This window comes from Balaenoptera physalus (assembly GCF_965194825.1).
Source record: "Balaenoptera physalus genome assembly, chromosome: 2".
Classification (NCBI taxonomy): Eukaryota; Metazoa; Chordata; class Mammalia; order Artiodactyla; family Balaenopteridae; genus Balaenoptera; species Balaenoptera physalus.
This window is the reverse complement of record NC_138883.1, coordinates 164,381,849-164,407,141: the sequence shown is the minus strand read 5'-3', so window position 1 is coordinate 164,407,141 and position 25,293 is coordinate 164,381,849. Positions and strand designations below refer to the sequence as shown.

Below are 25,293 nucleotides of genomic sequence, written 5' to 3'. Positions count from 1 at the left end.
TGTGCATGTACAGTCTAACTCTTAGCCAAGTTAATCCCCATAAAATCTTCTAGAACAGTTGTTTTGCTCAGTTCTCTTTCCTCAGGTATTCAGCCACTTCAGCAGCCAGGAATTATTTCTTTCTCAGCTTAGTGGCACTGTTACTATTTTGGGGTTCTATCTCTGTTCTGTGGAAGAAGACTTTCATCATAAGAAATGTGACAGTCAGTGGGTGATCATGGAGGTCACCTTTTGTATTCCTGTCTCTCAAGATCACAGTTCTATGCTGCCTGTTATGTAATGCCTGAAAACATTTGCCTCATATATTACATCCCATTCTATTGCTCTTGACAAAGAATAAACCCAGTATCAGCTTTTTCTATCATGAATGTATGCATAAGTCCCTCAACATTATTTGATATTCTAATGTCATAAGTTTTCTGATTCTTTCATTAGTAATCTATTGCCATAATAAAAATCTTATATGATACACTCACACATGGGGGGAGAGAGAGAGAGAGAGAGACTGATTCATATATATATACACACACACACACACACACACACATATATATATATATATATATATATATATATATATATATATATATATATATATATATATATATATACATACACCCCTCAGGGTAAAAGTATGCATGCATAAATATGTTATGATATCTAACCTTTTCATATTTATTGTTTTCTTTTAAATATACTTTTTATTGTGGTAAATCAAAAAATTTTTATTTCTCTTTTGTTCTATATTCATTTAAGAGTATAAAATTATGTATCTAACTGACTCAACATTTTAGCTTAAACTTTTAAATTAATATTTAGTTTTATATTTTGACTGTATTTTGATCAAATAATATGGATTATACAACTTTTCTATATGGAATGTATCGACTGTCTCCTAAATTGTGATGAATCTGTAAATATACCAAATATGGTTGAAATAATGCTTTTATTTATAAGGTCCAAAATTTCATATATATATTAATATGTATATAACTCTATCATATTTTATTATATATAAATAAAATATATATTTTATATGACTTATATATACATATAAAATATATATCATATTTATTATATATATATCATATATATAACTCTATCATATTTTTCCAAATATTCTATGCCTTTATTATTTTACTTTTGCTTATCTTATCAGCAAAAGCCGACAGAGGATTTTGAAATATGATTCAACAACTGGATTTTCATCTTTTTCTTGTTGTACTGCTAACTGTTTTGCTTCATATATTTGGTTATGTCATTTTAAGCAGAAAGCTTCAAAACTGTATTTTCATTCTAGATTTCACCTTTTAACACTCAATAATTTTGATTCAGAAATTAATGTTTAATTGACTACTCTTTAATTGCATCATAAATCTTTGTCCATGTTTCCAGTCTGTTTACATCACTAGCTACACTTTTTAGAGTTCACTAACAATACTCTTTTTATATCATGATTTACTAAGTTCTTATTTTTAATTTAGCTTAATTTTAAGTAGCTTAAATATTTTTAACTTTATGAAAGTTATATTTCTTATATATATTAACTATTATTTATATATATCTATTGTCTATATATATTATATATATATGTATTATTTATATTATATATATCCACTGTCATCATCACCAGTTACACATAGTATTAATTCTCATCCCCTGTCATATCCCTTATTTCCTCTCAGTCTTTTCATTTTATTGAATATTTCTTCTTTGTGCTGAGACATATTTTCAAATTTGTATTCCTTGGCAACAATTCACTTTTCCATAATGTCATTCCAGCGTAAAATTTCATTTAGGATTGTAATTGCTTTACTTATAATTCTTCCTTGTCTTATCCAATTTCATCTTAATCTTTTCTCTCTTATGGTCCTCTTCTCATATTTCACACAACCCATAATTTCTTATAACATGTTGAATACGCATGACATATATATTTGATTTATCTGGGTAATTGTAATAAATACATTTTATAATTAGATCCCTCTGATGCTCCTAATTTTTGTTGTTGTTTTATTGGTCCCCATTTAAATAATGTTCCAGAGCTGGTTTTTGTCAAAAGATGGAGTGTGTAGCTTTCCTTTGGCTCATTTAATATTATTTGTTCATTTGTGGAAGCCCTTTCTCAGAACTATGCCTAGAGTTCATGCACTGTTCACACTGCAATTTCTAGTACACAGTAGACTGCAATTAATGTAATGTTTTATAATAAGGTGGAACTATTTCTTACCCCACTTCCTGGCCTATGACTCTTTAATCAACAGAACACAAAACAATCATAACAGCGACAACTCAGCAAACCAGAAAACCGACACTTATAACTTGCACCAATTCCTAGCATGTTCTTGACTGCATCCTTATTCAATTCCTGTATTTTAAATTCAAATGACAGTCCTCACTAGTCCTGTATGAGTCAAATGCAGCCTCTTCACTTATTTTTGTCTCTCACTTCAGGGAATCAATAATTTGGGGATAACAGAAATATAAATAGGTCTTCTTTTGATAAAATTATGGAAGGAAAACTGACTCTTAAGAAACTGGACACTAGTTCATGTTACTAAAAAAAATGTAGTTATCTTTATATTGACGAGTGTAATTCAAAAGCTGTAGATATATAATTTTATTTCTCTTCATATAGGTAGAGGAAACACATTTGATTTTTAAAAAATATTTAACTGAAGGAAGGTTATGGAGGGTATGTAAATATACAAGTAGACTGTTTACATTGATTACATTAGCCTGGATAAGCTCAGTGATTGGTAGAAACCCAAATAATGGAATTTTAATATGAAAAAATGGCAAATCCCGCCTTTCAGTTTAAAATGTAAATGGTTGAGACAGGTGTGGGCCAGGGTGACTACAGGTGAGGAAGAGATTTAACACCATTACATGTGAAAAGTAAGGTCCAAACCTATATTGCCCTCACATTCTAACACTGACAAAGTGATACCAATTACCTTCTTGTTATTAAATATAATAGAAATTTCTCAGGACTTATATTATTTGATGTTTACACACTTGACAATGTCACATATTTCTTTTTAGAATTATAACTTTCCTGACCTTCTGTGACACCAATGTCTGTTCTTTTCTTTTCCTTCCAGGCACTCTCCTTCTATCTGCTTTGTAAGCATCTTTGTCTTAAATATTGGTGTTAGTTGGGTTTCTATTCCCATGCTATTCCTTCTTTTCCCACTGTATCTACTTTCCCTATGTGATATTATCCACTTAATGGATATATATATATCAATATCAATCAATATATATATATATATATATCCACTATATATTGATGTTCCCCAATTCTTTTCTTTTTTAACATCTTTATTGGAGTATAATTGCTTTACAGTGGTGTGTTAGTTTCTACTGTATAACAAAGTGAATCAGCTTTATGTATGCATATATCCCTATATACCCTCCCTCTTGTGTCTCCCTCCCCCCTCCCTATCCCACCCCTCTAGGTGGTCACAAAGCACCAAGCTGATCTCCCTGTGCTATGTGGCTGCTTCCCAGTAGCTAATTATTTTACATTAGGTAGTGTATATATGTCCATGACACTCTCTTACTTCGTCCCAGCTTCCCCCTCCCCATGTCCTCAAGTCCATTCTCCACGTCTGTGTCTTTATTCCTGTCCTGCTGCTAAGTCCTTCAGAACCTTTTTTTTTTTTTAGATTCCATATATATATGTTAGCATATGGTATTTGTTTTTCTCTTTCTGACTTACTTCACTCTGTATGACAGACTCTAGGTCCATCCACCTCACTACAAATAACTCAATTTCATTTCCTTTTATGGCTGAGTAATATTCCACTGTATATATGTGTCACATCTTCTTTATCCATTCATCTGTCGATGGACACTTAGGTTGATTTCATGTCCTGGCTATTGTAAAAACTGCTTCAATAAACATTGTGGTACATGACTCTTTTTGTATTACGGTTTTCTAAGGGTATATGCCCAGTAGTGGGACTGCTGGGTCATATGGTAGTGCTATCTTTAGTTTTTTAAGGAAGCTCCATACTGTTCTCCTAAGTGGCTGTATCAATTTACATTCCCACTAAGAGAGCAAGAGGGTTTCCTTGTCTCCACACCCTCTCCAGCATTTATTGTTTGTAGATTTTTTTGATGATGACCACTCTGACCGGTGTGAGGTGATACCTCATTGTAGTTTTGATTTGCACTTCTCTAATGATTAGTGATGGTGAGCATCTTTTCATGTGTTTGTTAGCAATCTGTATTTCTTCTGTGGAGAAATGTCTATTTAGGTCTTCTGCCCATTTTTCGATTGGGTTGTTTGCTTTTTTGATATTGAGCTGCATGAGCTGCTGATATATTTTGTAGATTAATCCTTTGTCAGTTGCTTTGTTTACAAATATCTTCTCCCATTCTGAGGGTTGTCTTTTCGTCTTGTTTATGGTTTCCTTTGCTGTGCCAAAGCTTTTAAGTTTCATTAGGTCCCATTTGTTTATTTTTGTTTTTATTACCATTTCTCTAGAAGATGGGTCAAAAAGGATGTTGCTGTGATTTATGTCATAGAGTGTTCTGCCTGTGGTTTCCTCTCAGAGTTTTATAGTGTCTGGACTTAAATTTAGGTCTTTAATCCATTTTGAGTTTATTTTGTGTATGGTGATAGGGAGTGTTCTAATTTCATTCTTTTACATGTAGCTGTCCAGTTTTCCCAGTACCACTTATTCAAGAGGCTGTCTTTTCTCCATTTTATATTCTTGCCTCCTTTATCAAAGGTAAGGTGACCATATGTGCATGGGTTTATCTCTGGACTTTCTATCCTGCTCCATTGATCTATATTTCTATTTTTGTGCCAGTACCATACTGTCTTGATTACTGTAGCTTTGTGCTAGAGTCTGAAGTCAGGGAGCCTGATTTCTCCAGCTTTGTTTTTCTTTCTCAAGATGGCTTTGGCTATTTGGGGTCTTTTGTGTTTCCATACAAATTGTGAAAGTTTTTGTTCTAGTTCTGTGAAAAACGCCATTGGTAGTTTGATAGGGATTGCACTGAATCTGTATTGCTTTGGGTAGTACAGTCATTTTCACAACGTTGATCTTCTAATCCATGAACATAGTATATCTCTCCATCTATTTGTATCATTTTTAATTTCTTTCATCAGTGTCTTATAGTTTTCTGCATATAGGTCTTCTGTCTCCTTAGGTAGGTTTATTCCTAGGTATTTTACTCTTTTTGTTGCAATGGTAAATGGGAGCATTTACTTAATTTCTGTTTCAGATTTTTCATCATTAGTGTATAGGAATGCAAGAGATTTCTGTGCATTCATTTTGTATCCTGCTACTCTAAAAATCCATTGATTAGCTCTACTAGTTTTCTGGTAGCATCTTTAGGATTCTATGTATAGTATCATGTCATCTGTCAACAGTGACAGTTTTATTCTTCATTTCTGATTTGGATTCCTTTTATTTCTTTTTCTTCTCTGATTGCTGTTGCTAAAACTTCCAAAACTATGTTGAATAATAATGGTGAGAATGGGCAACCTTGTCTTGTTTCTGATCTTAGAGGAAACGGTTTCAGTTTTTCACCACTGAGAATGATGTTGGCTGTGGGTTTGTCATATATGGCCTTTATTATATTGAGGTAAGTTCCCTCTATGCCTACTTTCTGGAGACTTTTTATCATAAATGGTGTTGAATTTGTCAAAAGCTTTTTCTGCATCTATTGAGATGATCATATGGTTTTTAGCCTTCAATTTGTTAATATGGTGTATCACACTGATTGATTTGAGTATACTGAATAATCCTTGCATTCCTGGGATAAACCCCACTTGATCATGGTGTATGATCCTTTTAATGTGCTGTTGGATTCTGTTTGCTAGTATTTTGTTGAGGATTTTTGCATCTATGTTCATCAGAGATATTGGCCTGTAGTTTTCTTTTTTTGTGACATCTTAGTTTGGTTTTGGTATCAGGGTGATGGTGGCCTCATAGAAGGGTTGGGGAGTGTTTCTCCCTCTGCTATATTTTGGGAGAGTTTGAGAAGGAGAGGTGTTAGCTCTTCTCTAAATGTTTGATAGAATTCGCCTGTGAGCCATCTGGTCCTGGGCTTTTGTTTGTTGGAAGATTTTTAATCACAGTTTCAATTTCAGTCCTTGTGATTGGTCTGTTCATATTTTCTATTTCATCCTGGTTCAGTCTCGGAAGGTTGTGCTTTTCTAAGAATTTGTCCATTTTTTCCAGGTTGTCCATTTTATTGGCATAGAGTTGCTTGTAGTAATCTCTCATGATCCTTTGTATTTCTGCAGTGCCAGTTGTTACTTCTCCTTTTTCATTTCTAATTATGTTGATTTGAGTGTTCTCCCTTTTTGTCTTGATGAGTCTGGCTAATGGTTTATCAATTTTGTTTATCTTCTCAAAGAACCAGCTTTTAGTTTTACTGAACTTTACTACTCTTTCCTTCATTTCTTTTTCATTTATTTCTGATCTGATCTTAATGATTTCTTTCCTTCTGCTAACTTTGGGGTATTTATTGTTCGTCTTTCTCTAATTGCTTTAGGTGTAAGTTTAGGTTGTTTATTTGAGATGTTTCTTGTTTCTTGAGGTAGGATTTTGTTGCTATAAACTTCCCTCTTAAAACTGTTTTTGCTGCATCGCATAGATTTTGGGTTGTCGTGTTTTCATTGTCATTTGTTTCTAGGTATTTTTGATTTCCTCTTTGATTTCTTCAGTGATCTCTTGGTTATTTAGTAGTGTATTGTTTAGCCTCCATGTGTTTGTATTTTTTTCAGATTTTTTCCTATAATTGATATCTAGTCTCATAGCGTTATGGTCAGAAAAGATACTTGATACAATTTCAGTTTTCTTAACTTACGAAGTATTGGTTTGTGACCCAAGACATGATCTATCCTGGAGAATGTTCCATGAGCACTTGAGAAGAAAGTGTATTCTGTTGTTTTTGATGGAATGCCCTATAAATATCAATTAAGTCCATCTTGTGTAATGTATCATTTAAAGCTTCTGTTTCCTTATTTATTTTCATTTTGGATAATCTCTCCATTGGTGAAAGTGCAGTGTTAAATTCCCCTCTTATTATTGTGTTACTGTCAATTTCCTTTTTTATGGCTGTTATCATTTGCCTTATGTATTGAGGTGCTCCTATGTTGGGTGCATAAATATTTACAATTGTTTTATCTTCTTCTTGGATTGATCCCATGATCATTATGTAGTGTCCTGTATCTCTTGTAATAGTCTTTATTTTAAAGTCTATTTTGTCTGATATGAGAATTTCTATTCCACCTTTCTTTTGATTTCCCTTTGCATGGAATATCTTTTTCCATCCTCTCAATTTCAGTCTGCATGTGTGCCTAGGTCTGAAGTGGGTCTCTTGTAGACAGCATATATACGGGTCTTGTTTTTGTATCCATTCAGCCAGTCTATATCTTTTGGTTGGAGCATTAAATCCATTTATATTTAAGGAAATTATTGATATGTATGTTCATATTACCATTTTCTTAATTGTTTTGGGTTTGTTATTGTGGGTCTTTTCCTCTTCTTGTGTTTCCTGCCTAGAGAAATTCCTTTTAGCATTTGTTGTAAAGCTGATTTGGTGGTGCTGAATTCTCTTAGCTTTTGCTTGTCTTAAAGATTTTAATTTCTCCATCGAATCTGAATGTGGTCCTTGCTGTGTAAACTTTGTTGTAGCTTTTTCTCTTTCATAAATTTAAATATGTCTTGCCACACCCTTCTGTCTTGCAGAGTTTCTGCTGAAAGATCAGCTGTTAACCTTATGGGGATTCCCTTGTATGTTATTTGTTGCTTTTCCCTTGCTGCCTTTAATATTTTTTCTATTTAATTTTTGATAGTTTGATTAATATGTGTTTTGGTATGTTTCTCCTTGGATTATTCCTGTGTGGGATTCTGTGTGCTTCCTGGAGTTCTTTGACTACTTCCTTTCCCATATTAGGGCAGTTTTCAACCATAATCTCTTCAAATATTTTCTCAGACCCTTTCTTTTCTTTCTTTCCTTTTCTTTTTTTTCTTTTTTTCTGACCATACACGTTCTCTTTTATTCTTTGGCTCAAAGTTGATACCATTGGTCAGAAGCAGCCTCATGTCCTTTCCAAAAGCAAGGGGTCTTGGCGAAATCATCTTTTGTATGTAAAGAATGGAATGAGAACTGTATAATGTCTACTGCAGCCTTTCTTTTCATCAAATACTTTTTTCTGAATTTTATCATATTTATTTTTTTATAGAGCAGGTTCTTATTAGTCATCCATTTTATACACATCAGTGTATACATGTCAGTCCCAATCTCCCAATTCATCACACCACCACCCCCACCGCCCCACCACTTTTCCCCCCTTGGTGTCCATACGTTTGTTCTCTACATCTGTGTCTCAATTTCTGCCCTGCAAACCGGTTCATCTGTACCATTTTTATAGGTTCCACATATATGTGTTAATATACGATATTTGTTTTTCTCTTTCTGACTTACTTCACTCTGTATGACAGTCTCTAGATCCATCCACGTCTCAACAAATGACCCAATTTCATTCCTTTTTATGGCTGAGTAATATTCCATTGTATATATGGAATATATATTCCACAACTTCTTTATCCATTAGTCTGTCAATGGGCATTTAGGTTGCTTCCATGACCTGGCTATTCTAAATAGTTCTGCAGTGAACACTGGGGTGCATGTGTCTTTTTGAATTATGGTTTTCTCAGGGTATATGCCCAGTAGTGGGATTGCTGGATCATATGGTAATTCTATTTTTAGTTTTTTAAGGAACCTCCATACTGTTCTCCATAGTGGTTGTATCAATTTACATTCCCACCAACAGTGCAAGAGGGTTCCCTTTTCTCCACACCCTCTCCAGCATTTGTTGTTTGTAGAGTTTCTGATGATGCCCATTCTAACTGGTGTGAGGTGATACCTCATTTTAGTTTTGTAGTTTTGATTTGCATTTCTCTAATAATTAATGATGTTGAGCAGCTTTTCATGTGTTTCTTGGCCATCTGTATGTCTTCTTTGGAGAAATGTCTATTTAGGTCTTCTGCCTATTTTTTGATTGGGTTGTTTGTTTTTTTGATATTGAGCTGCATGAGCTGTTTATATATTTTGGAGATTAATCCTTTGTCCATTGATTCATTTGCAAATATTCTCTCCCATTCTGAGAGTTGTTTTTTCGTCTTGTTTATGCTTTTCTTTGCTGTGCCAAAGCTTTTAAGTTTCATTAGGTCCCATTTGTTTATTTTTGTTTTTATTTCCATTACTCTAGGAGGTGGATCAAAAAGATCTTGCTGAGATTTATGTCAACGAGTGTTCTTCCTATGTTTTCCTCTTAGAGTTTTATAGCGTCCAGTCTTACATTTAGGTCTCTAATTCATATTGAGTTTATTTTTGTGTATGATGTTAGGGAGAGTTCTAATTTCTTTCTTTTACATGTAGCTGTACAGTTTACCCAGCATCACTTATTGAAGAGACTGTCTTTTCTCCATTGTATATCCTTGCCTTCTTTGTCATAGATAAGTTGACCACAGGTGCGTGGGCTTATCTCTGGGCTTTCTACCTTGTTCCATTGATATATATTTCTGTTTTCGTGCCAGTACCATATTGTCTTGATTACTGTAGCCTTGTAGTATAGTCTGAAGTCAGGGAGTCTGATTCCTCCAGCTCCATTTTTTCCCCTCAAGACTGCTTTGGCCATTCGGGGTCTTTTTTGTCTCCACGCAAATTTTAGGATTTTTTTGTTCTAGTTCCGTAAAAAATGCCATTGGTAATTCGATAGGGATTGCACTGAATCTGTAGATTGCTTTCGGTAGTATAGTTATTTTCACAATACTGATTCTTCCAATCCAAGAACATGGCATATCTGTCCATTTGTTGGTATGATCTTTAATTTCTTTCATCAGTGTTTTATAGTTTTCCGCATACAGGTCTTTTGTCTCCCTAGGTAGGTTTATTCCTAGGTATTTTATTCTTTTTGTTGCAATGATAAATGGGAGTGTTTCCTTCATTTCTCTTTCAGATTTTTATCATTAGTGTATAGGAATGCAAGAGATTTCTGTGCATCAATTTTGTATACTGCAACTTTACCAAATTCATTGATTAGCTCTAGTAGTTTTCTGGTAGCATCTTTAGGATTCTCTATGTATAGTATCATGTTATCTGCAAACACTGACAGTTTTACTTCTTCTTTTCCAATTTGTATTCCTTTTATTTCTTTTTCTTCACTGATTGCCACGGCTAGGACTTCCAAAACTATGTTGAATAATAGTGGTGAGAGTGGACATCCTTCTCTTGTTCTTGGCCTTAGAGGAAATGCTTTCAGTTTTTCACCATTGAGAATGATGTTTGCTGTGGGTTTGTCATATATGGCCTTTATTATGTTGAGGTAGGTTCCCTCTATGCTCACTTTCCGGAGAGTTTTTATCATAAATGGGTGTTGAATTTTGTCAAAAGCTTTTTCTGCATCTATTGAGATGATCATATGGTTTTTATTCTTCAATTTGTTAATATGGTCTATCACATTGATTTATTTGCGTATATTGAAGAATCCTTGCATCCCTAGGATAAATCCCACTTGATCATGGTTCATGACCCTTTTAATGTGTTGTTGGATTCTGTTTGCTAGTATTTTGTTGAGGATTTTTGCATCTATATTTATCAGTGATATTGGTCTGTAATTTTTTGTGTAGTATCTTTGTCTGGTTTTGATATCAGGGTGATGGTGGCCTCATAGAATGAGTTTGGGAGTGTTTCTCCCTCTGCAATTTTTTGGAAGAGTTTGAGAAGGATGGGTGTTAGCTCTTCTCTAAATGTTTGATAGAATTCGCCTGTGAAGCCATCTGGTCCTGGGCTTTTGTTTGTTGGAAGATTTTTAATCACAGTTTCAATGTCATTACTTGTGATTGGTCAGACCCTTTCTTTTTTCTTCTTCTTCTGGGACCCCTATAATTCGAATGTTAGTGCATTTAATGTTGTCCCAGAGGTCTCTGAGACTGTCCTCAATTCTTCTCATTCTTTTTTCTTTATTCTGCTCTGCAGTAGCTATTTCCACTATTTTATTTTCCCCATCACTTATCCATTCTTCTTCCTCAGTTATTCTGCTAATCATTCCTTGTAGAGAATTTTTAGTTTCATTTATTGTGTTTTTCATCATTGTTTGTTTGCTCTTTAGTTCTTCTAGGTCCTTGTTAAACGTTTCATGTATTTTCTCCATTCTATTTCCAAGATTTTCGATCATCTTTATTATCATTACTCTGAATTCTTTTTCAGGTAAACTGCCTATTTCCTCTTCATTTGTTTGGTCTGGCGGGTTTTTACCTTGCTCCTTCATCTGCTGCATATTTCTCTCTCTTCTCAGTTTGCTTAACTTACTGTGTTTGGGTTCTCATTTCGCAGCTGCAGGTTTGTAGTTCCCGTTGTTTTTGGTGTCTGCCCCCAGTGGATAAACTTGTTCAGTGGGTTGTGTAGGCTTCCTGGTGGAAGGGACTGGTGCTTGTGTTCTGGTGCATGAGGCTGGATCTTGTCTTTCTGGTGGGCAGGTCCACGTCTGGTGGTGTGTTTTGGGGTGTTTGTGAACTTAGTATGATTTTAGGCCGCCTCTCTGCTAATGGGTGGGGTTGTGTTCCTGTCTTGCTAGTTGTTTGGCAGGGAGTGTCCAGCACTGTAGCTTGCTGGTCGTTGAGTGCAGCTGGGTCTTAGTGTTGAGATGGTGATCTCTGGGAGAGCTCTTGCCAACTGATATTACATGGGGCCAGGTGGTCTCTGGCAGACCAGTTTCCTGAAGTTGGCTCTCCCACCTCAGAGACCCAGGCCTGATACCCGGCCAGAGTACCAAGACCCTGTCAGCGACATGGTCAGGTACGTGGGGTGTTTCTTGCCTTTTGGGAAGTCTGAGGTCTTCTGCCAGCATTCGGTAGGTGTTCTGTAGGAGTCGTTCCACATGTAGATGTATTTTTGATGTATTTGCAGGGAGGAAGGTGATCTCCACGTCTTACTCTGCCATCTTGAAGTTCCTCTGATACTCCCCAATTCTATGTCTCCTGCAGAAATGCCTCTCCCAGGCTTAGATGTCTATTGGCCACATCTCCATTTTTAAGATCTTACAATATCTCAAACACAAATTAAGCAAAATCACATCTTTTAAAACCTCATCCTTTTGCTTCATTAATTAAGAGGAGTTAATGAAACTGCCAGTTATTCACTTGTCCAACCCAGAAATCCTCCACAGTAAATTAATCATCAGATCTGTAGACTTTTCTCCCAAATATTTATTCACTTCTTTCCATCTTCATTGAATGCACCTTGTCATCATTATCTCTTGAGTGAAATACTGGAATAGTCTCCTGACTGATCCTCCTGTCTCCAAAATTGCTATCATCTACACTGCTCTTCAGAGTGATTTTCCTAAAATCCAAATTTGATTATATTATTCCTCTGTATAAAATCCTAAAATGTCTCTCTGTTACTCTAAGTTAAAAGACATTTCTTAACACAGATGACCAAGTACCCCTGCTTGTCTCTCTGGACTCATTCCTAGCTACTCTCCACTCTCAAATGAAATGTTCCAGACATGCTAAGCTTTGTCTCCACAAACTCATCAGGATCTGTCTTTCCTCTGGTTTTTTGCTACCACCCTTTGTAATTCCTATCATCTGGAACCTTCTTTACTATTCTTTATTTAACCAACTCCCTATTCTTTCTTCATAGATATAATCAACACAAGGCTAACTAAAAAAATAAAAACTAAAGTATTAAAATTCTTAAGATTTGTGAATGTTATCTTATGCAAAAAAATGACACAATATTCTGATAATTTACTCATAATTAGAGTAATGTGGTATTTGCTGAATATTTAATTCCCATGTTTATGAGAAACTTTGAGAATTTAAACCATCCAATGAGAGGGAGACTAGATAATAGAGGCCTTGAACTGTGCATATAAAATGCTACTAAAGGATTCTAAGAATATATATATTGACATCATAACTGTGAACATGAGAAAGGGGAATGTGAAAAAACGTGCAGAATCAATGGTACCTGTTTCTGAATCTTAAAGTTGTATTATTATGAAGAACTACAAGTAGTAAGAAATACTATCATCAAAAACCCATACTGAGCAAAGATGGAAACGTAGATTCAATATTAGGAAAATCATTATATCAAGGGGCGCCTGACAGTTGAAAAGGCTTTTTATGTGAGACAGAGTATTCTCTCCTATGAAAGTGTTCAAACAGCAATCAGATGATTTTTTCCTTTCCCACCTCCACTGTCTGCCAGATCAGAGAAGTTATAGAAATGATTCCTTCATTGGTTGGTGACTCATTTACCAATTCAATCAATAGCAATCTAGTAGATGTTGGAACTGATTCATCAATAAATATGTCTTAGTGGAGTTCTCTCATATATTAATAGACTGTGATAAGTGTTAGGATATAGATAAAAAATTTACTATAAATTGTAACTGAGTAAAAGTGAATCCTTCACAGAAGTCTTAGTGTTAGATCCCTGTTTCAAAGAGCATGGAATAACTTCTTTTATTCTCTCCAACTCTATGATTCTTTGATTTTATGATTCAATAACTTGAACTTTATATCATATTTTGACAAGTTGTTTATATTGTATTTATAAAAAGGTTAGTAGCTATACCTATTATTTCTAGATTTTTCTTCTTAATGAATTAGTATTATCAGTCTCAAAGGAATGTCAAAGAAAAGAGAGAGAAGACACAAATTACCTATGACAGGAATGAAACAGGGGATATCATAGACCCTATGGATATTAAAAGGATGATATAAGAATACTATTAATAACTCTAATGCATTAAATTGACAACTTCTATGAAATGGACCTATTCCTTGCAAAGAACAAACACAAAATGATTTGAGCAGCTTTATAACTTTTAAGGAAACGGAACTCATAATTTTAAAATTCCTGAAAAGAAATCTCCAGGCTCAGATAGTCTCACTGGAGATTTCTACCAAATCTTTAAGGCACACAGATCAGAAAGGAAGACATAAAACTGTCCCAATTTTCAGATGACATGACTGTCAACATAGAAAGTCTAAGGAATGTATTATAAAACTTTGAGAACTAATACATGACTCAGCAAGGTTGCAGGACACATGATCCACATATAAAATTAACTGTGTTTTTATATACCATCATTGAATATGTAGAAACCAAAATTTAAAATATAATATCATTTATAATCCCTTAAAAAATGAAATACTTAGGTATAAATCTTATAAAATATGTACAGGACTTGTAAGCCAAAAACTGCAAAACACAGGTGAAAAGAAATCAAAGTCTAAATAATGGAGAGACAAACTGCTCATGGATTGGAAGACATCCTATTAAAGATGTTATTTCTCCCAAACTGATATATGTATTTAATAAAATTCTTGTCAAAGTTACATCACTTTTTTTGGTAGATATAGAGATGATTTTTTTTTTAATGTGAAAGCAAAGCCAAAGGAACTGGAATAACTAAGGCTATTTAGTTGAAAAAGAAAAATAAACTAGAAGGACTCTCTCTACCTAAGTTTAAGATTTATTATAAAGCTTTAATTTTCAAGACTGTGTGGGACTGATGAAGGAACAGACACTTGGATCAATGGAACAGAACCAAAACAGCTTCACATAAGCACAACCAACTAACATTTGACAAAGATGCAGATGCAGTTAAATGAAGGGAGGACAGCTTTGTTAATGGTGATGAAGCAACTGGATAACTATTGGCAAAAAAAAAAAAAAAAAAAATGACCCAAACCTCACACCTTATACAAAAATTAACAAAATGGAGCATACACTTAAATGTAAAATATAATACTATGCAACTTTTAGAAGGAAAAATAGAAGAAAATCTGGGACCTAGAACTCAGTGAAGTGTTTTTGACCGTGATATCAAAAGCATGATCCCTAAAAGGAAAGATCAATAAACTGGACTTCATCAAAATTACTCTTTCCCTGTAAAGAGAATGTAAAGATAATCTAAAGCCTATTAGAAAACATTTGCCACTCACACATCTGCCGAAGGACTTATATCTATAATATATGAAGAACTCTCAAAACTCAACAGTTTGAAAAATTCTGATTAGAAAATGGGCAGAAGACATGAAGAAACATTTCACCAAAGAGGATATACAGATAACAAAGAAACACATGATAAGATGTTCAACACCACTAGCTATCAGGGAAAACGCAAATTAAGACCCTGATGAGATATTATCCTATACCTATAAGAAGAGCAATAATAAAAATAAAATAGTTACAATACCAAATGCTCGCAAGGATGTGGACAAACTGGATTTCTCAAACATTGTTGGTGGTAACATAAAATGGCATAACCACTCTGGAAAATAGTACTATGGTATGTTACATCCATGCATGGAACATGAGTCAGCAATAAAAAGGAACAAATGATTTACACACACAACAACTTGGATGGGTCTCAAGGAGGTTATGCTGAATGAAAAAAAGACAGTCTCAAAAGGTCACAAACTGCATTTACATATTTATATAACTTTCTCAAAATTACGAACTATAGGGACGGAGAACAAAATAGTGGTTTCCCAAGGTTAGGGATGGTGAGACTAAATGTAATTATAAAGGAGTAGCTCAGGGAAGATTTTGGTGGAGACAGAATATTTGATTGTAGTGTGATGATTACACGAGTTTTCACATATAATAAAATGCCATACAACTATACACACATATTGAACCATATTGTTTCCTGGTTTTGATATTATACTATACTATAAAATGTAACCACTGAGGGAAACTACATGAAGGGTACACAGAATTTCTCTGTACTATCTTTGTAACTTCCTATGAACCCACAATTATTTCAAAATTCAAAAAATTAATGTCATGTGCCAATTATTATTGCATGACATCATCAGGAAATTGTGATACAGTGATTTCCTTTGTATTGCCTTATTCTATGAAGTAGTAATAATAAATTCTGTAAACAATACTTTCCAAACTGTTTCACAGAACAATTGTTCTATAAGGAGTATACTTATTTCCATGTAAAAAAAAGAGTTTGCGGGTAATTTGGAAAAATCCTACTTATAATACCAGGTTTTCAAAATTTCTCATAATTTTTTCTTCAGTGATGACTACCTGATTTCATAATTCTGAAAATATTACCCTAATGCATGTCACTTTACAACACTGAGTTCATGAGAAAGGGATCAGTGTTGATAATCTTGGAAAGACAGTGAAAGCTTTCTAAGCCTCAGTCACTAGGCTACAGCCTGCAAATAATGAATTCCTGAAGCTTAGGACAGCAGATCCTTCACAGGAAGCCTGGTTTATTAACATTATGATACCTGACCTACTTTTGAACATAATCTCCTAAAGAAAACAAAAGCTATTCATAGTGCATGATTAATAAAGTCTCTGAAAATACATTAGTTGTTTTCAAGGTGATGTAAAAATCCATGCTGGGATTAGTATTTAAATACCCTAACTAAATTATTTCCCCCTCACCCATCCAAAAGTGCTTTGTACTTATTCTAACTCCCATTCGCAAGGTGAATGTTTATGTACCTATTTCTCTAACTAGACAAGAAGCTCCACAATTCTTCAGGTAATATCTTATTTTTCTTTGTTTTTGCTCCAGGGCCACTTATATTAGAGATGCCCAATGTTTAACAAAATAGATAAATGTCCAGTATGCAAGGCTACGTCAGGATGGTGTACACTGGTGCCAGTAGAGTCCCACAGAGGCACTCTACACCTTTAAATTCATTTTTTGCCACAACTGAGCACAAATTCTGATATGCTAAAAAGTTTTAGATGGAGCACTGGATATGGTGTAGAAGTAACAGCTATAATATAACCTTACTGTGAGTAAAAAGTCACATATATATCATAGCATCAAACAATAGCCCATTCTCCCCCCAAAATTCATCAGTTTACTTGAAACAGAGAGAATTCTGCTATAACAAATGAGAAAGGGTAGTCAGGATGTAAATGAGTCAACTCAAATGTGTCCTGAAGGATAACTGTTTAGGTGAATTACAGTTATACATTCATAGAAATCAAAGGAAATTGTTAGTGATGTGGTGATAATATAGAAACGACCGTGTTTAAATTATTGCTGACATTTTAAATGTTTTTTGAATTTTTAAAAAATTCATTCAAATACATCAAATATCACTTGGCTCAAATCCATTATTTTTTCCATCTTTTTTGTTTGTTTGTTTTCTAACATCTTTATTGGAGTATAATTGCTTTACAATGTTGTGTTAGTTTCTGCTGTAAAGTGAATCAGCTATATGTATGCATATATCCCCATATCCCCTTCCAACTTTATTTAAATGTCAATTTCTCAGTGAGAACTTTTCTGATGGCCCTATTTAAAACTATAACCACCACTCCAAGCATCTTCTTTCTCACTTTTCCCTATTTTACTTTTTGCCAGAGCACTTATCATTATGAAATATGCTGTGTTATTTTACTTACTCTGTTTTGTCTGTGTCCCCTTCCACTACCACCAAACATAATGCAAGCTCCATGAGAGCAGGAAATTTGTCTGTACTGTCCACAGCATTATTCTTAGTAACTAGAACAAACCCTCGCACATAGTAGATGCTCAATAAATATTTGCTGAATAAATGCATAAACGTCAATTCTTTAAAACTTCTTAAAATTGCCAATAAATTATATCAGGCAAGTAAATACATACGTAGGCATTAAATTTTGACTTAACTATAAATGGTTCAATTAAATTCATTAAGAAAATATACACAGAATCATTTTTAATATTTAAAAAGCTAATTATTGCCCCTATTAAAATCCTGATATATTTGTATATGTCAATAAGGAAACAACGAATAAAATAAGAGCTCTTCCTTCTCACCAGAAAACTTTTTCAAATGTTTGTATTGTTTAGATGATTGCTTCTCAAATTTTAGTGCACATATACTTGTTAAAATGCAGTTTATGATTAAGTCTGGGGTGGGGCCTGACTTCTGACAAAAATGCTGTTTGTCTCTAGACCAAGATTTGAGTAACTGAGTTTAGATAATTTTTCAGCAGTGTTAAACTGCACATTGATGTAACATTAAAAAATGATATTTTTAAAAACATTCATCCAATAGGAAAAAATGTGTTTAAAAATATTTGTAATGACTTTAGCAAGGTTACTATAAGTAACTGAGTATAAGAGTTTGATTTATTGTTAATCACGTGTTCTTTCACCAAGAGGGAACCCTAACATAAACTATGGACTGTGGTGATAATGACATCTCCCGTGTAACAAATCACCACTCTGGTGGAGGACATGATAGTCTGGGGGGGCTGTGCATGTGTGGGGATTAAGTTCTGCTGTGAACCTACAACTCCTTTAAAAAATAAATTCTATTGAAAAATTTAAAAGACAGCCTCCAGAATGAGACAAGATATTTGCAAATCATACATACGATAAGGGCTTAATATCCAGAATATATAAATAACTCTTACAACTCTACAATAAAAAACACACAATCCTGTAAAGAAAAGCACAAAGAACTTTGACAGTTCTCCAAAGAACATACACAAATGGCCAATAAGCACAAGAAAAGATGATTAACATTATAGTCATTAGGGAAGGACAAATCAAAACTACACTGAGATTCTACTTCATACACACTAGGATGGCTATAATTTTAAAAAAAAGAAAAAGAAAGAAAATAACAAGTATTGGCTAAGTCCCAGATCTCCTTCAAGAATTTGCCCAGGAGGGGGAATTAGATGAAGGGAGTCCAAAGGTACACACTTCCAGTTATAAGATAAATAAGCACTAGGGCTGTAATGTACAACATGATGACTATAGTTAGCACTGCTGTATGGTATATTTGAAAGAGATTACATCCTAGGAGTCCTCATTTCAAGGGAAAAAACATTTTTTTCCTCTTTTTATTTTTTTGTACCTATATGAGAAAATGGATGTTAATGGATTACCACTAAACTTATTGTGGTAATCATTTTGCAATATAAATAAGTCACAATGATGTATACCTTAAACTTATACAGGGCTGTATGTTAATCATATCTCAGTAAAACTGGGGGGGAGAATAAATAAGTAAAATGAAAAAAAATTGTTTAAATATCTTTCATCAGACCTATCCTCATCAAGCTCCCTAATATTGCTATTTGCTCTCCCTCCATTTTTCATCTCCTTTAACTTATTCTATATTTTCTCATAGAAAATGTATCACTTATCACCTTCTGACAAACTCTGTAATATACATATACACAAACACACACACATGGATATTCTGTGTGTGTGTATGTGTGTGTGTGTAGAGGGAGAGAGAATATTTTCTGTTTAACACAGGAGAATGGGTAATATGATTTTTGTCTGTTTCATTTATGGATGTACACTAGATGTCTCAAACACTGCTTGACATATACCTTTTCAGTAAATATATGTTAAATTAATTTGATATTTTTGTCTTCTCAATTTCTCTTGATCATTCTTGACAGGGTCTTGAAAATGTTATCAGTCTTTCCAAATCCTCTCTCTCTGACATTTGTGTTCTATTCCATTAATTTGTATTATCAGCTAATTAATTTCTTTGGTAAGGATTTAAGTATATAAATTTTTCACTACGCATTTTCTTAACTAAATACCACAGGTTTTTTAATGCACTATTATTATTATTATTTATTTAAAACATTTTCTAATTTTACTGTAATTTTTTTGGTGGGGAGATGGGTTATTAAAAGTGTCTTCTAACTAACAGGGAATTTTCTAGCTTTTGTCTTACAACTGATTTCCAGCCTAATTCAAAAGATGTAATCCATGTCACTTTAATCCATTTAAAATTATTGAAGTTTGCTTAGTGCTTAATAACATATATTCTGTGTGTACTTGAAATAGATGTCTGCAGTTGGGAAATACAGTATTACATGTGCCCATTAGGTTCAGATTCCTTACTAATTATTCTGGTCAAATATCCTGCATCCTTACTAATCACAGTGCAGAATTAAATTATTTTGAGCATGCCTGAGATACTCTTGTGTATCACCAATAAATATGCTAATTGGAAAGTACAGAGAAACAAAAATATGATTGTTTGCCAAAGGAGCCTCTATACCAATGGCAAAATATGTTCAACTAAGATTTCAGATTTCTCAGATACACAAATCACTTTCTTTTTGACTATGTCCTATATTTTAGCTATATTTATATTATAAAGCAAAAAAAAAAAAAAAACCAGTTTAATCTTTCTGCCAAATCTTGCTTTCTGAGCCTATATTGGTCTACAGAGAATTAAAGCCACAGGTACTTTTGTTTTATAAAGGATTATTTTCTTTTCCTTTGTCAGAGACAGTCTATGCCTTTACAAAGAGCTCAGCAGTTTCATTCTTTCTTCTATTCCTAGGTGGTGTATTTATACCAAATGATATTTTAGACGTTTTTTTAGAGTTGTGATACATGTTCAGCCTTTACTAAGACTTCTCGCAAAAAAAAAAAAAAAACCCCAAAACAAACAAAAAAAAAACCTCACACAAGTTCCAAAGATCATGAAACGTTAAGCCTAAATTCTTGGTTGGTTGTCAGCCAAACTTCTGAGATCAGTTGCTATGGTGATTTTTTTTTTTAAGTTTTTCTTCCTATTCTTCTGGGTCTAATTAAACATCAAAGTTTATAGTATATGCAGGAAAAATAACAGCACTCATAATTCATAGAGCAGGTTCTAGCCACTCTATAATTAAAACATTTAAAACCATTAACATAGGAATACAATTGAATTTTTAAATACATAATAAAATAAGCAGTGTTATATAAAAATAAATCATATTCATGTAATAAGAACCAATATTAAAATGTGGGTTACTTTTAAGGTTTGTTCTAACTTTTTTGTTGTTTATTTGTTCTAAGGAGCTGAAAAAATTTTCTTCTTCTTATATAATATCTGGAACTAATTCATCTCTCTTGCTCTAGTATTACTGATATCACAGCCCCATTCAAATGTTACAGTGATTTGGTAATCAGTTCACCAGAAAGCACCTACTGATAAAACTTTCCCTCCAAGGGCTTGTAATTACTTTTGTCTTTATTTTCCATACAAAAGAACTACCAAGACAATAAATTTCAGTACATTTCTCTGACTTTCTTAGTATATTAGTATACCCTCCCAAATACAGATAGAGGATTCCTAGAAATATTCGCAAAGTTATTATCTAAATACAAAGAGTTCAAGGAAAATTTAGCCAGAAATAAAATACTTTAAACACTGAAAAAATTGCATTAAATCACATCTTGGGAAAGAGATAAGTTGGCAACGTGACAAATAAAATTCAAAAGCATAATATCTGTTCTGTTCTACTGATAACCTAATAGATTTGTGAGATACTCAAATGAAAATGGCAATGAAGAAAATGTAAAAGCATTTGATGCAGAAAATAACTAAATACTCAGCAAAAATATTCATAAGATAAAGGTAAAAATTAATACAGAATACAAGATTAGTCAAACAGTTTTGCTTGGTTCACATAATAGTAATAATTGATATTATAAGATATAATCCACACTTGAAGAAACAAATAGTTATTGGATATACACAGGATTTCTACATCTACAACTTTTTTGGTTTTCCTAAGATTCAGTTGTACACAGAGGTGGTATGGTAGCTTGGGCAAAGCAGTGAATCATAAATCAAAGTACTTGGAAACTAGGATCAACTCTGTCAGTACCAGTTTTATGAAATTTGACCAAATCTTAGCCACTCTTGTTCAGCAGCTTTATCCATGGAATGCACTAATAATATCTGCCCCACTTACCTGTCGGGTTTCTGTGAAGATCAAGTGGAGATTAGTAGATAGAAGAGCTTTGAAAGTTAAAAGTTCTACGTAAATGTGAGCTCTTATTATACTGACGTTCTTGTGATTCCAGATTTGGTTTCAAGAGGCAAAAAAGAGATCAAACTGTAATACGCTAGCTCAGAAATTATTATTGGTAATAGTGGAATAATTTGTCAACCTTAATTCTGACAATTTGTATTCACCTCATTTGCAATGAAATGAGGCAACAACGCACTGTGTTCCATGATTTTACAGACTTCCCTGAATGAGCACATATGGCCCATTTAGCTAAGGATATTTTAATAGGTGCCGTTTATTATGATCTCTTGTAACAATATTACACAGCTGATATGTATTTCCCTTAGGAGATCACATTGTCTATTTTATGCATTATCTGGATATTGATTTTTTTGTTTTTTTAGCCACTTATCCCAGTTCATAATTGACCCAAGGGAATGACAACTCCCTGAAATCCGTCAAAGCACAAAGGCTTGTCAACCTTGCATGAGTTGCCGTTGATGGACGTTTTGCTTGCCTTCTTTCCCAAAATTTATTTCATATGGAAAATACTTGTTTGCATTCTGTTTGTCTTTGAAGATACCTGTTTTCCAGTTAATCTCCAATTCTTCACATACAAACAGAAAGCCAATGATTAGTTTTAAATGACTTTCGGTTCTAAATTAAGTATTGAGAGGGAGAAAGGAATGTATTTAAGTGGTTAAATCACCTTACCTGCCTTGGCTGCTGAGTTATATATACTCTGTATTTTTCATCAATGAACCCATTGCACAGAGGAAGGTTGTGGGAGACAAAGGCAAAAGTAAGGAGACAGAACACTTCCACTCACCACAGATGAAAGGAGTCTCATCTGAATTATCAGCACAATCGTTCACAAAATCACACAGCTTGTCCCTGGCAATGCAGTGCTTGTTCGCACATGTGAATTCTTGAGCCGTACACGTTCTGTCTGCGCTAAGTAGGGGGGAACAATCTTGAAAGGAAATATCATCCACTGCTACATCTCCTATGTAACTGATACCACGTTTTACCCTGAAGACAATCTTTAAAAAAAAAAATAAAGCCAATATCAGTTGACTCGTCCATCAAGAATTCAAAACTTGGGGCAAACAGTAAATACAGTACAGAACTTAAGGGCTTGAATCTGATAAAAATGACCCCGCATTCACTACGATGAAACTGACCCAGGAAGTTTGAGGGATATCGAAGATCTCTACCACACTCAACAGGCAAAGAATGTGGAAGTGGCAACACCACTGTCTCTTGTCTAGATTTTTAGGATACAGGGCCTAAGAAATGGGCAGGAGTCACCTACCACTGCAGCCTCTGCAACTCGCAGACCCCAAACAAGACCTGCTCACTTCTGACAGCCCCATCACACGTGGAAGCAGGAGGTCAACCAGGTGACGGAATGCACCAAGAGACAGAAGATGCAAGCATATCTTTTACTTTACTTCATCCACTTCTTGCCATTCCTCTGATATGTTCAACTCAACTATTTGAAATCGAAAACATGTCTAACCTCAAAACTATGAATTTTTTAAATTGGCCACATCTTTGGACTTGAAATGATTGTGATTTGCCTTTGATTAATGTATGTGATGAATGAAATTCTCCTGTGTGCCACTGCTGGACAGTGAGATCCCACTTCTACAGACTTTGATAGAACTGATGAAAAATAGTCACACGACTCACTAAAGTTTCCAAAGTGAAACTAATTCAGACAGCTTGTATTGAATTTGTCTGCAAGCTAAATATGTATTTGTGTGTTAACATAAGAAATATTCATATATTTTAAAGTAAATTTAGGACAATTAGAGATGCGTTAACAAGAAATACCTATTTACCTCCCTGATTTTTATACAGAATAGTTATTGTCATCAAACTCCCAAACATCTTTTTACCAAATCTAAACAATTATTTTTCTTGAAAGAAGTAGTTAGTTTTTCCTTAAGATGTGTTATGCTTTTATACTATTGTATGAAAACCTAGTTGTTTTCCTTTTAAGATGAGAGAATAGAATAACTGAAAATCATGCCTTTCACATTATTTTAAAAAAGCAAATAAACGTACAATTTTTATATAAATTCATGTATCAAATTTACATAAAAGGCATACATTTTTTTTTTTTCTTCAGAACAGATGTGCTGGAAAAGAAAAATAAATTTGTAAGATAGATTAAGAGCTTGGATGTGATTAAGACAAGGTGAAACTAGAAAGAATAATGACTACAACTCTTTTATAAGAAAACTGAGCCCAAGAAAAACATGGATACACAAATTGAAAAAGGTACTGTATTATCTGGATATATCTGAACATTTAATTTAAATCTGTGAGGCAATGCTCTGTGATTAAGAAATCAGATAATCCAATGCCACACGATGTTGGGTAAGATTCCATAGATTTTAATACTGAACGTGATTAAACTTTTTTTCAAGAGCAATTATGATATATTTTTTTTCCGGTAAAATAAAAGCTGGGTCAATCATTTTGTAAAATTTAGGAAGCAATAGAGCATAGCATTTGTATTATGGACTTGTAGATGACCTGCCTGTGTTTAAAGCGTATCACTGCCACTGTAGTTATATAAGTAGGGCAAGTTACCCAAGTTCTAGGTATTTCTGTGCCTAATCTATAAAATGCAGGTAATAAAGGTAGGTACCTCATACAGTTACAGGAGTAAATTTTTTGTTCATAGAACAGAACTTAGCACTTAGTAAGTGCCAGGTATGTGATTGCTCTAGTTATAAAAATTATTATAATTAAATGTTATGTTTAAATTGGGGGTTCCCAAATATAACTCTGAAAACTACCCAATGCTGTATACTTTTACTCAAGGGTTAAAGGTACTCATGTTTCTGAGGCTAAAGGGACTGATACTGTAAAAATGGAAGAACCATGGATAGTATGTGTGTCTCACCACCATTTCTCCTCCAGTGCGTAGTAATATGCTTGCACATAGTAGGTTCTTGATATGTTTTTACTGAGGGAATGAATGAATCACATTAAACATCAAATATTCAGAAACCATTAATATTTCATTTTAAGATTCAAACAACATGGGCATATTTCTCTTCAAATTTCAATATGTGAAAAATTAAATTTCAGAAAGGCTAAATTAATAATTGATTCCTCTGCTTAAATCCCTCTTAATGTTGTTTTGAACATGATTTTACCATGCAAATATTCTACTTGCACAGGCTAGTTAAGAATTCACTGCCCGAAGCGGAAGCCGATGCCTGGCAGCAGCACAGCCTTCTGCACGTTCTTGCTGATGATTCTTCTTCCCTCAGTTAAAAGGTCTTGGAGGTTAAACAGGTGGAATCCTCTTAATGATAAATTTCATACTGTGCAAGGCCACTAAATTGCTGTCCAATCTTTTCTTCTTCAGGTTGAACTTACTTCTTATCCATTTCCTAAATTATCTACAAATGACCCATAAGAAAACTGGGTCCCAGCAAGAGGTCAAAAATATATGGGATTTATTATAGCTAACATTCT

At 33.8% G+C, this 25,293-nt stretch overlaps 1 protein-coding gene across 1 annotated transcript in view; it reads right to left on the bottom strand.

The window, feature by feature from the left end:
- MALRD1 (MAM and LDL receptor class A domain containing 1) overlaps nucleotides 1-25,293 on the bottom strand; it is a 621,227-nt gene that overhangs the window by 345,167 nt on the left and 250,767 nt on the right. Inside the window, exon 25 of the mRNA XM_082449909.1 lies at nucleotides 22,622-22,835. Within this exon, the coding sequence (XP_082306035.1) occupies nucleotides 22,622-22,835 (214 nt within the window). The remainder of the gene's footprint in view (nucleotides 1-22,621; nucleotides 22,836-25,293) is intronic.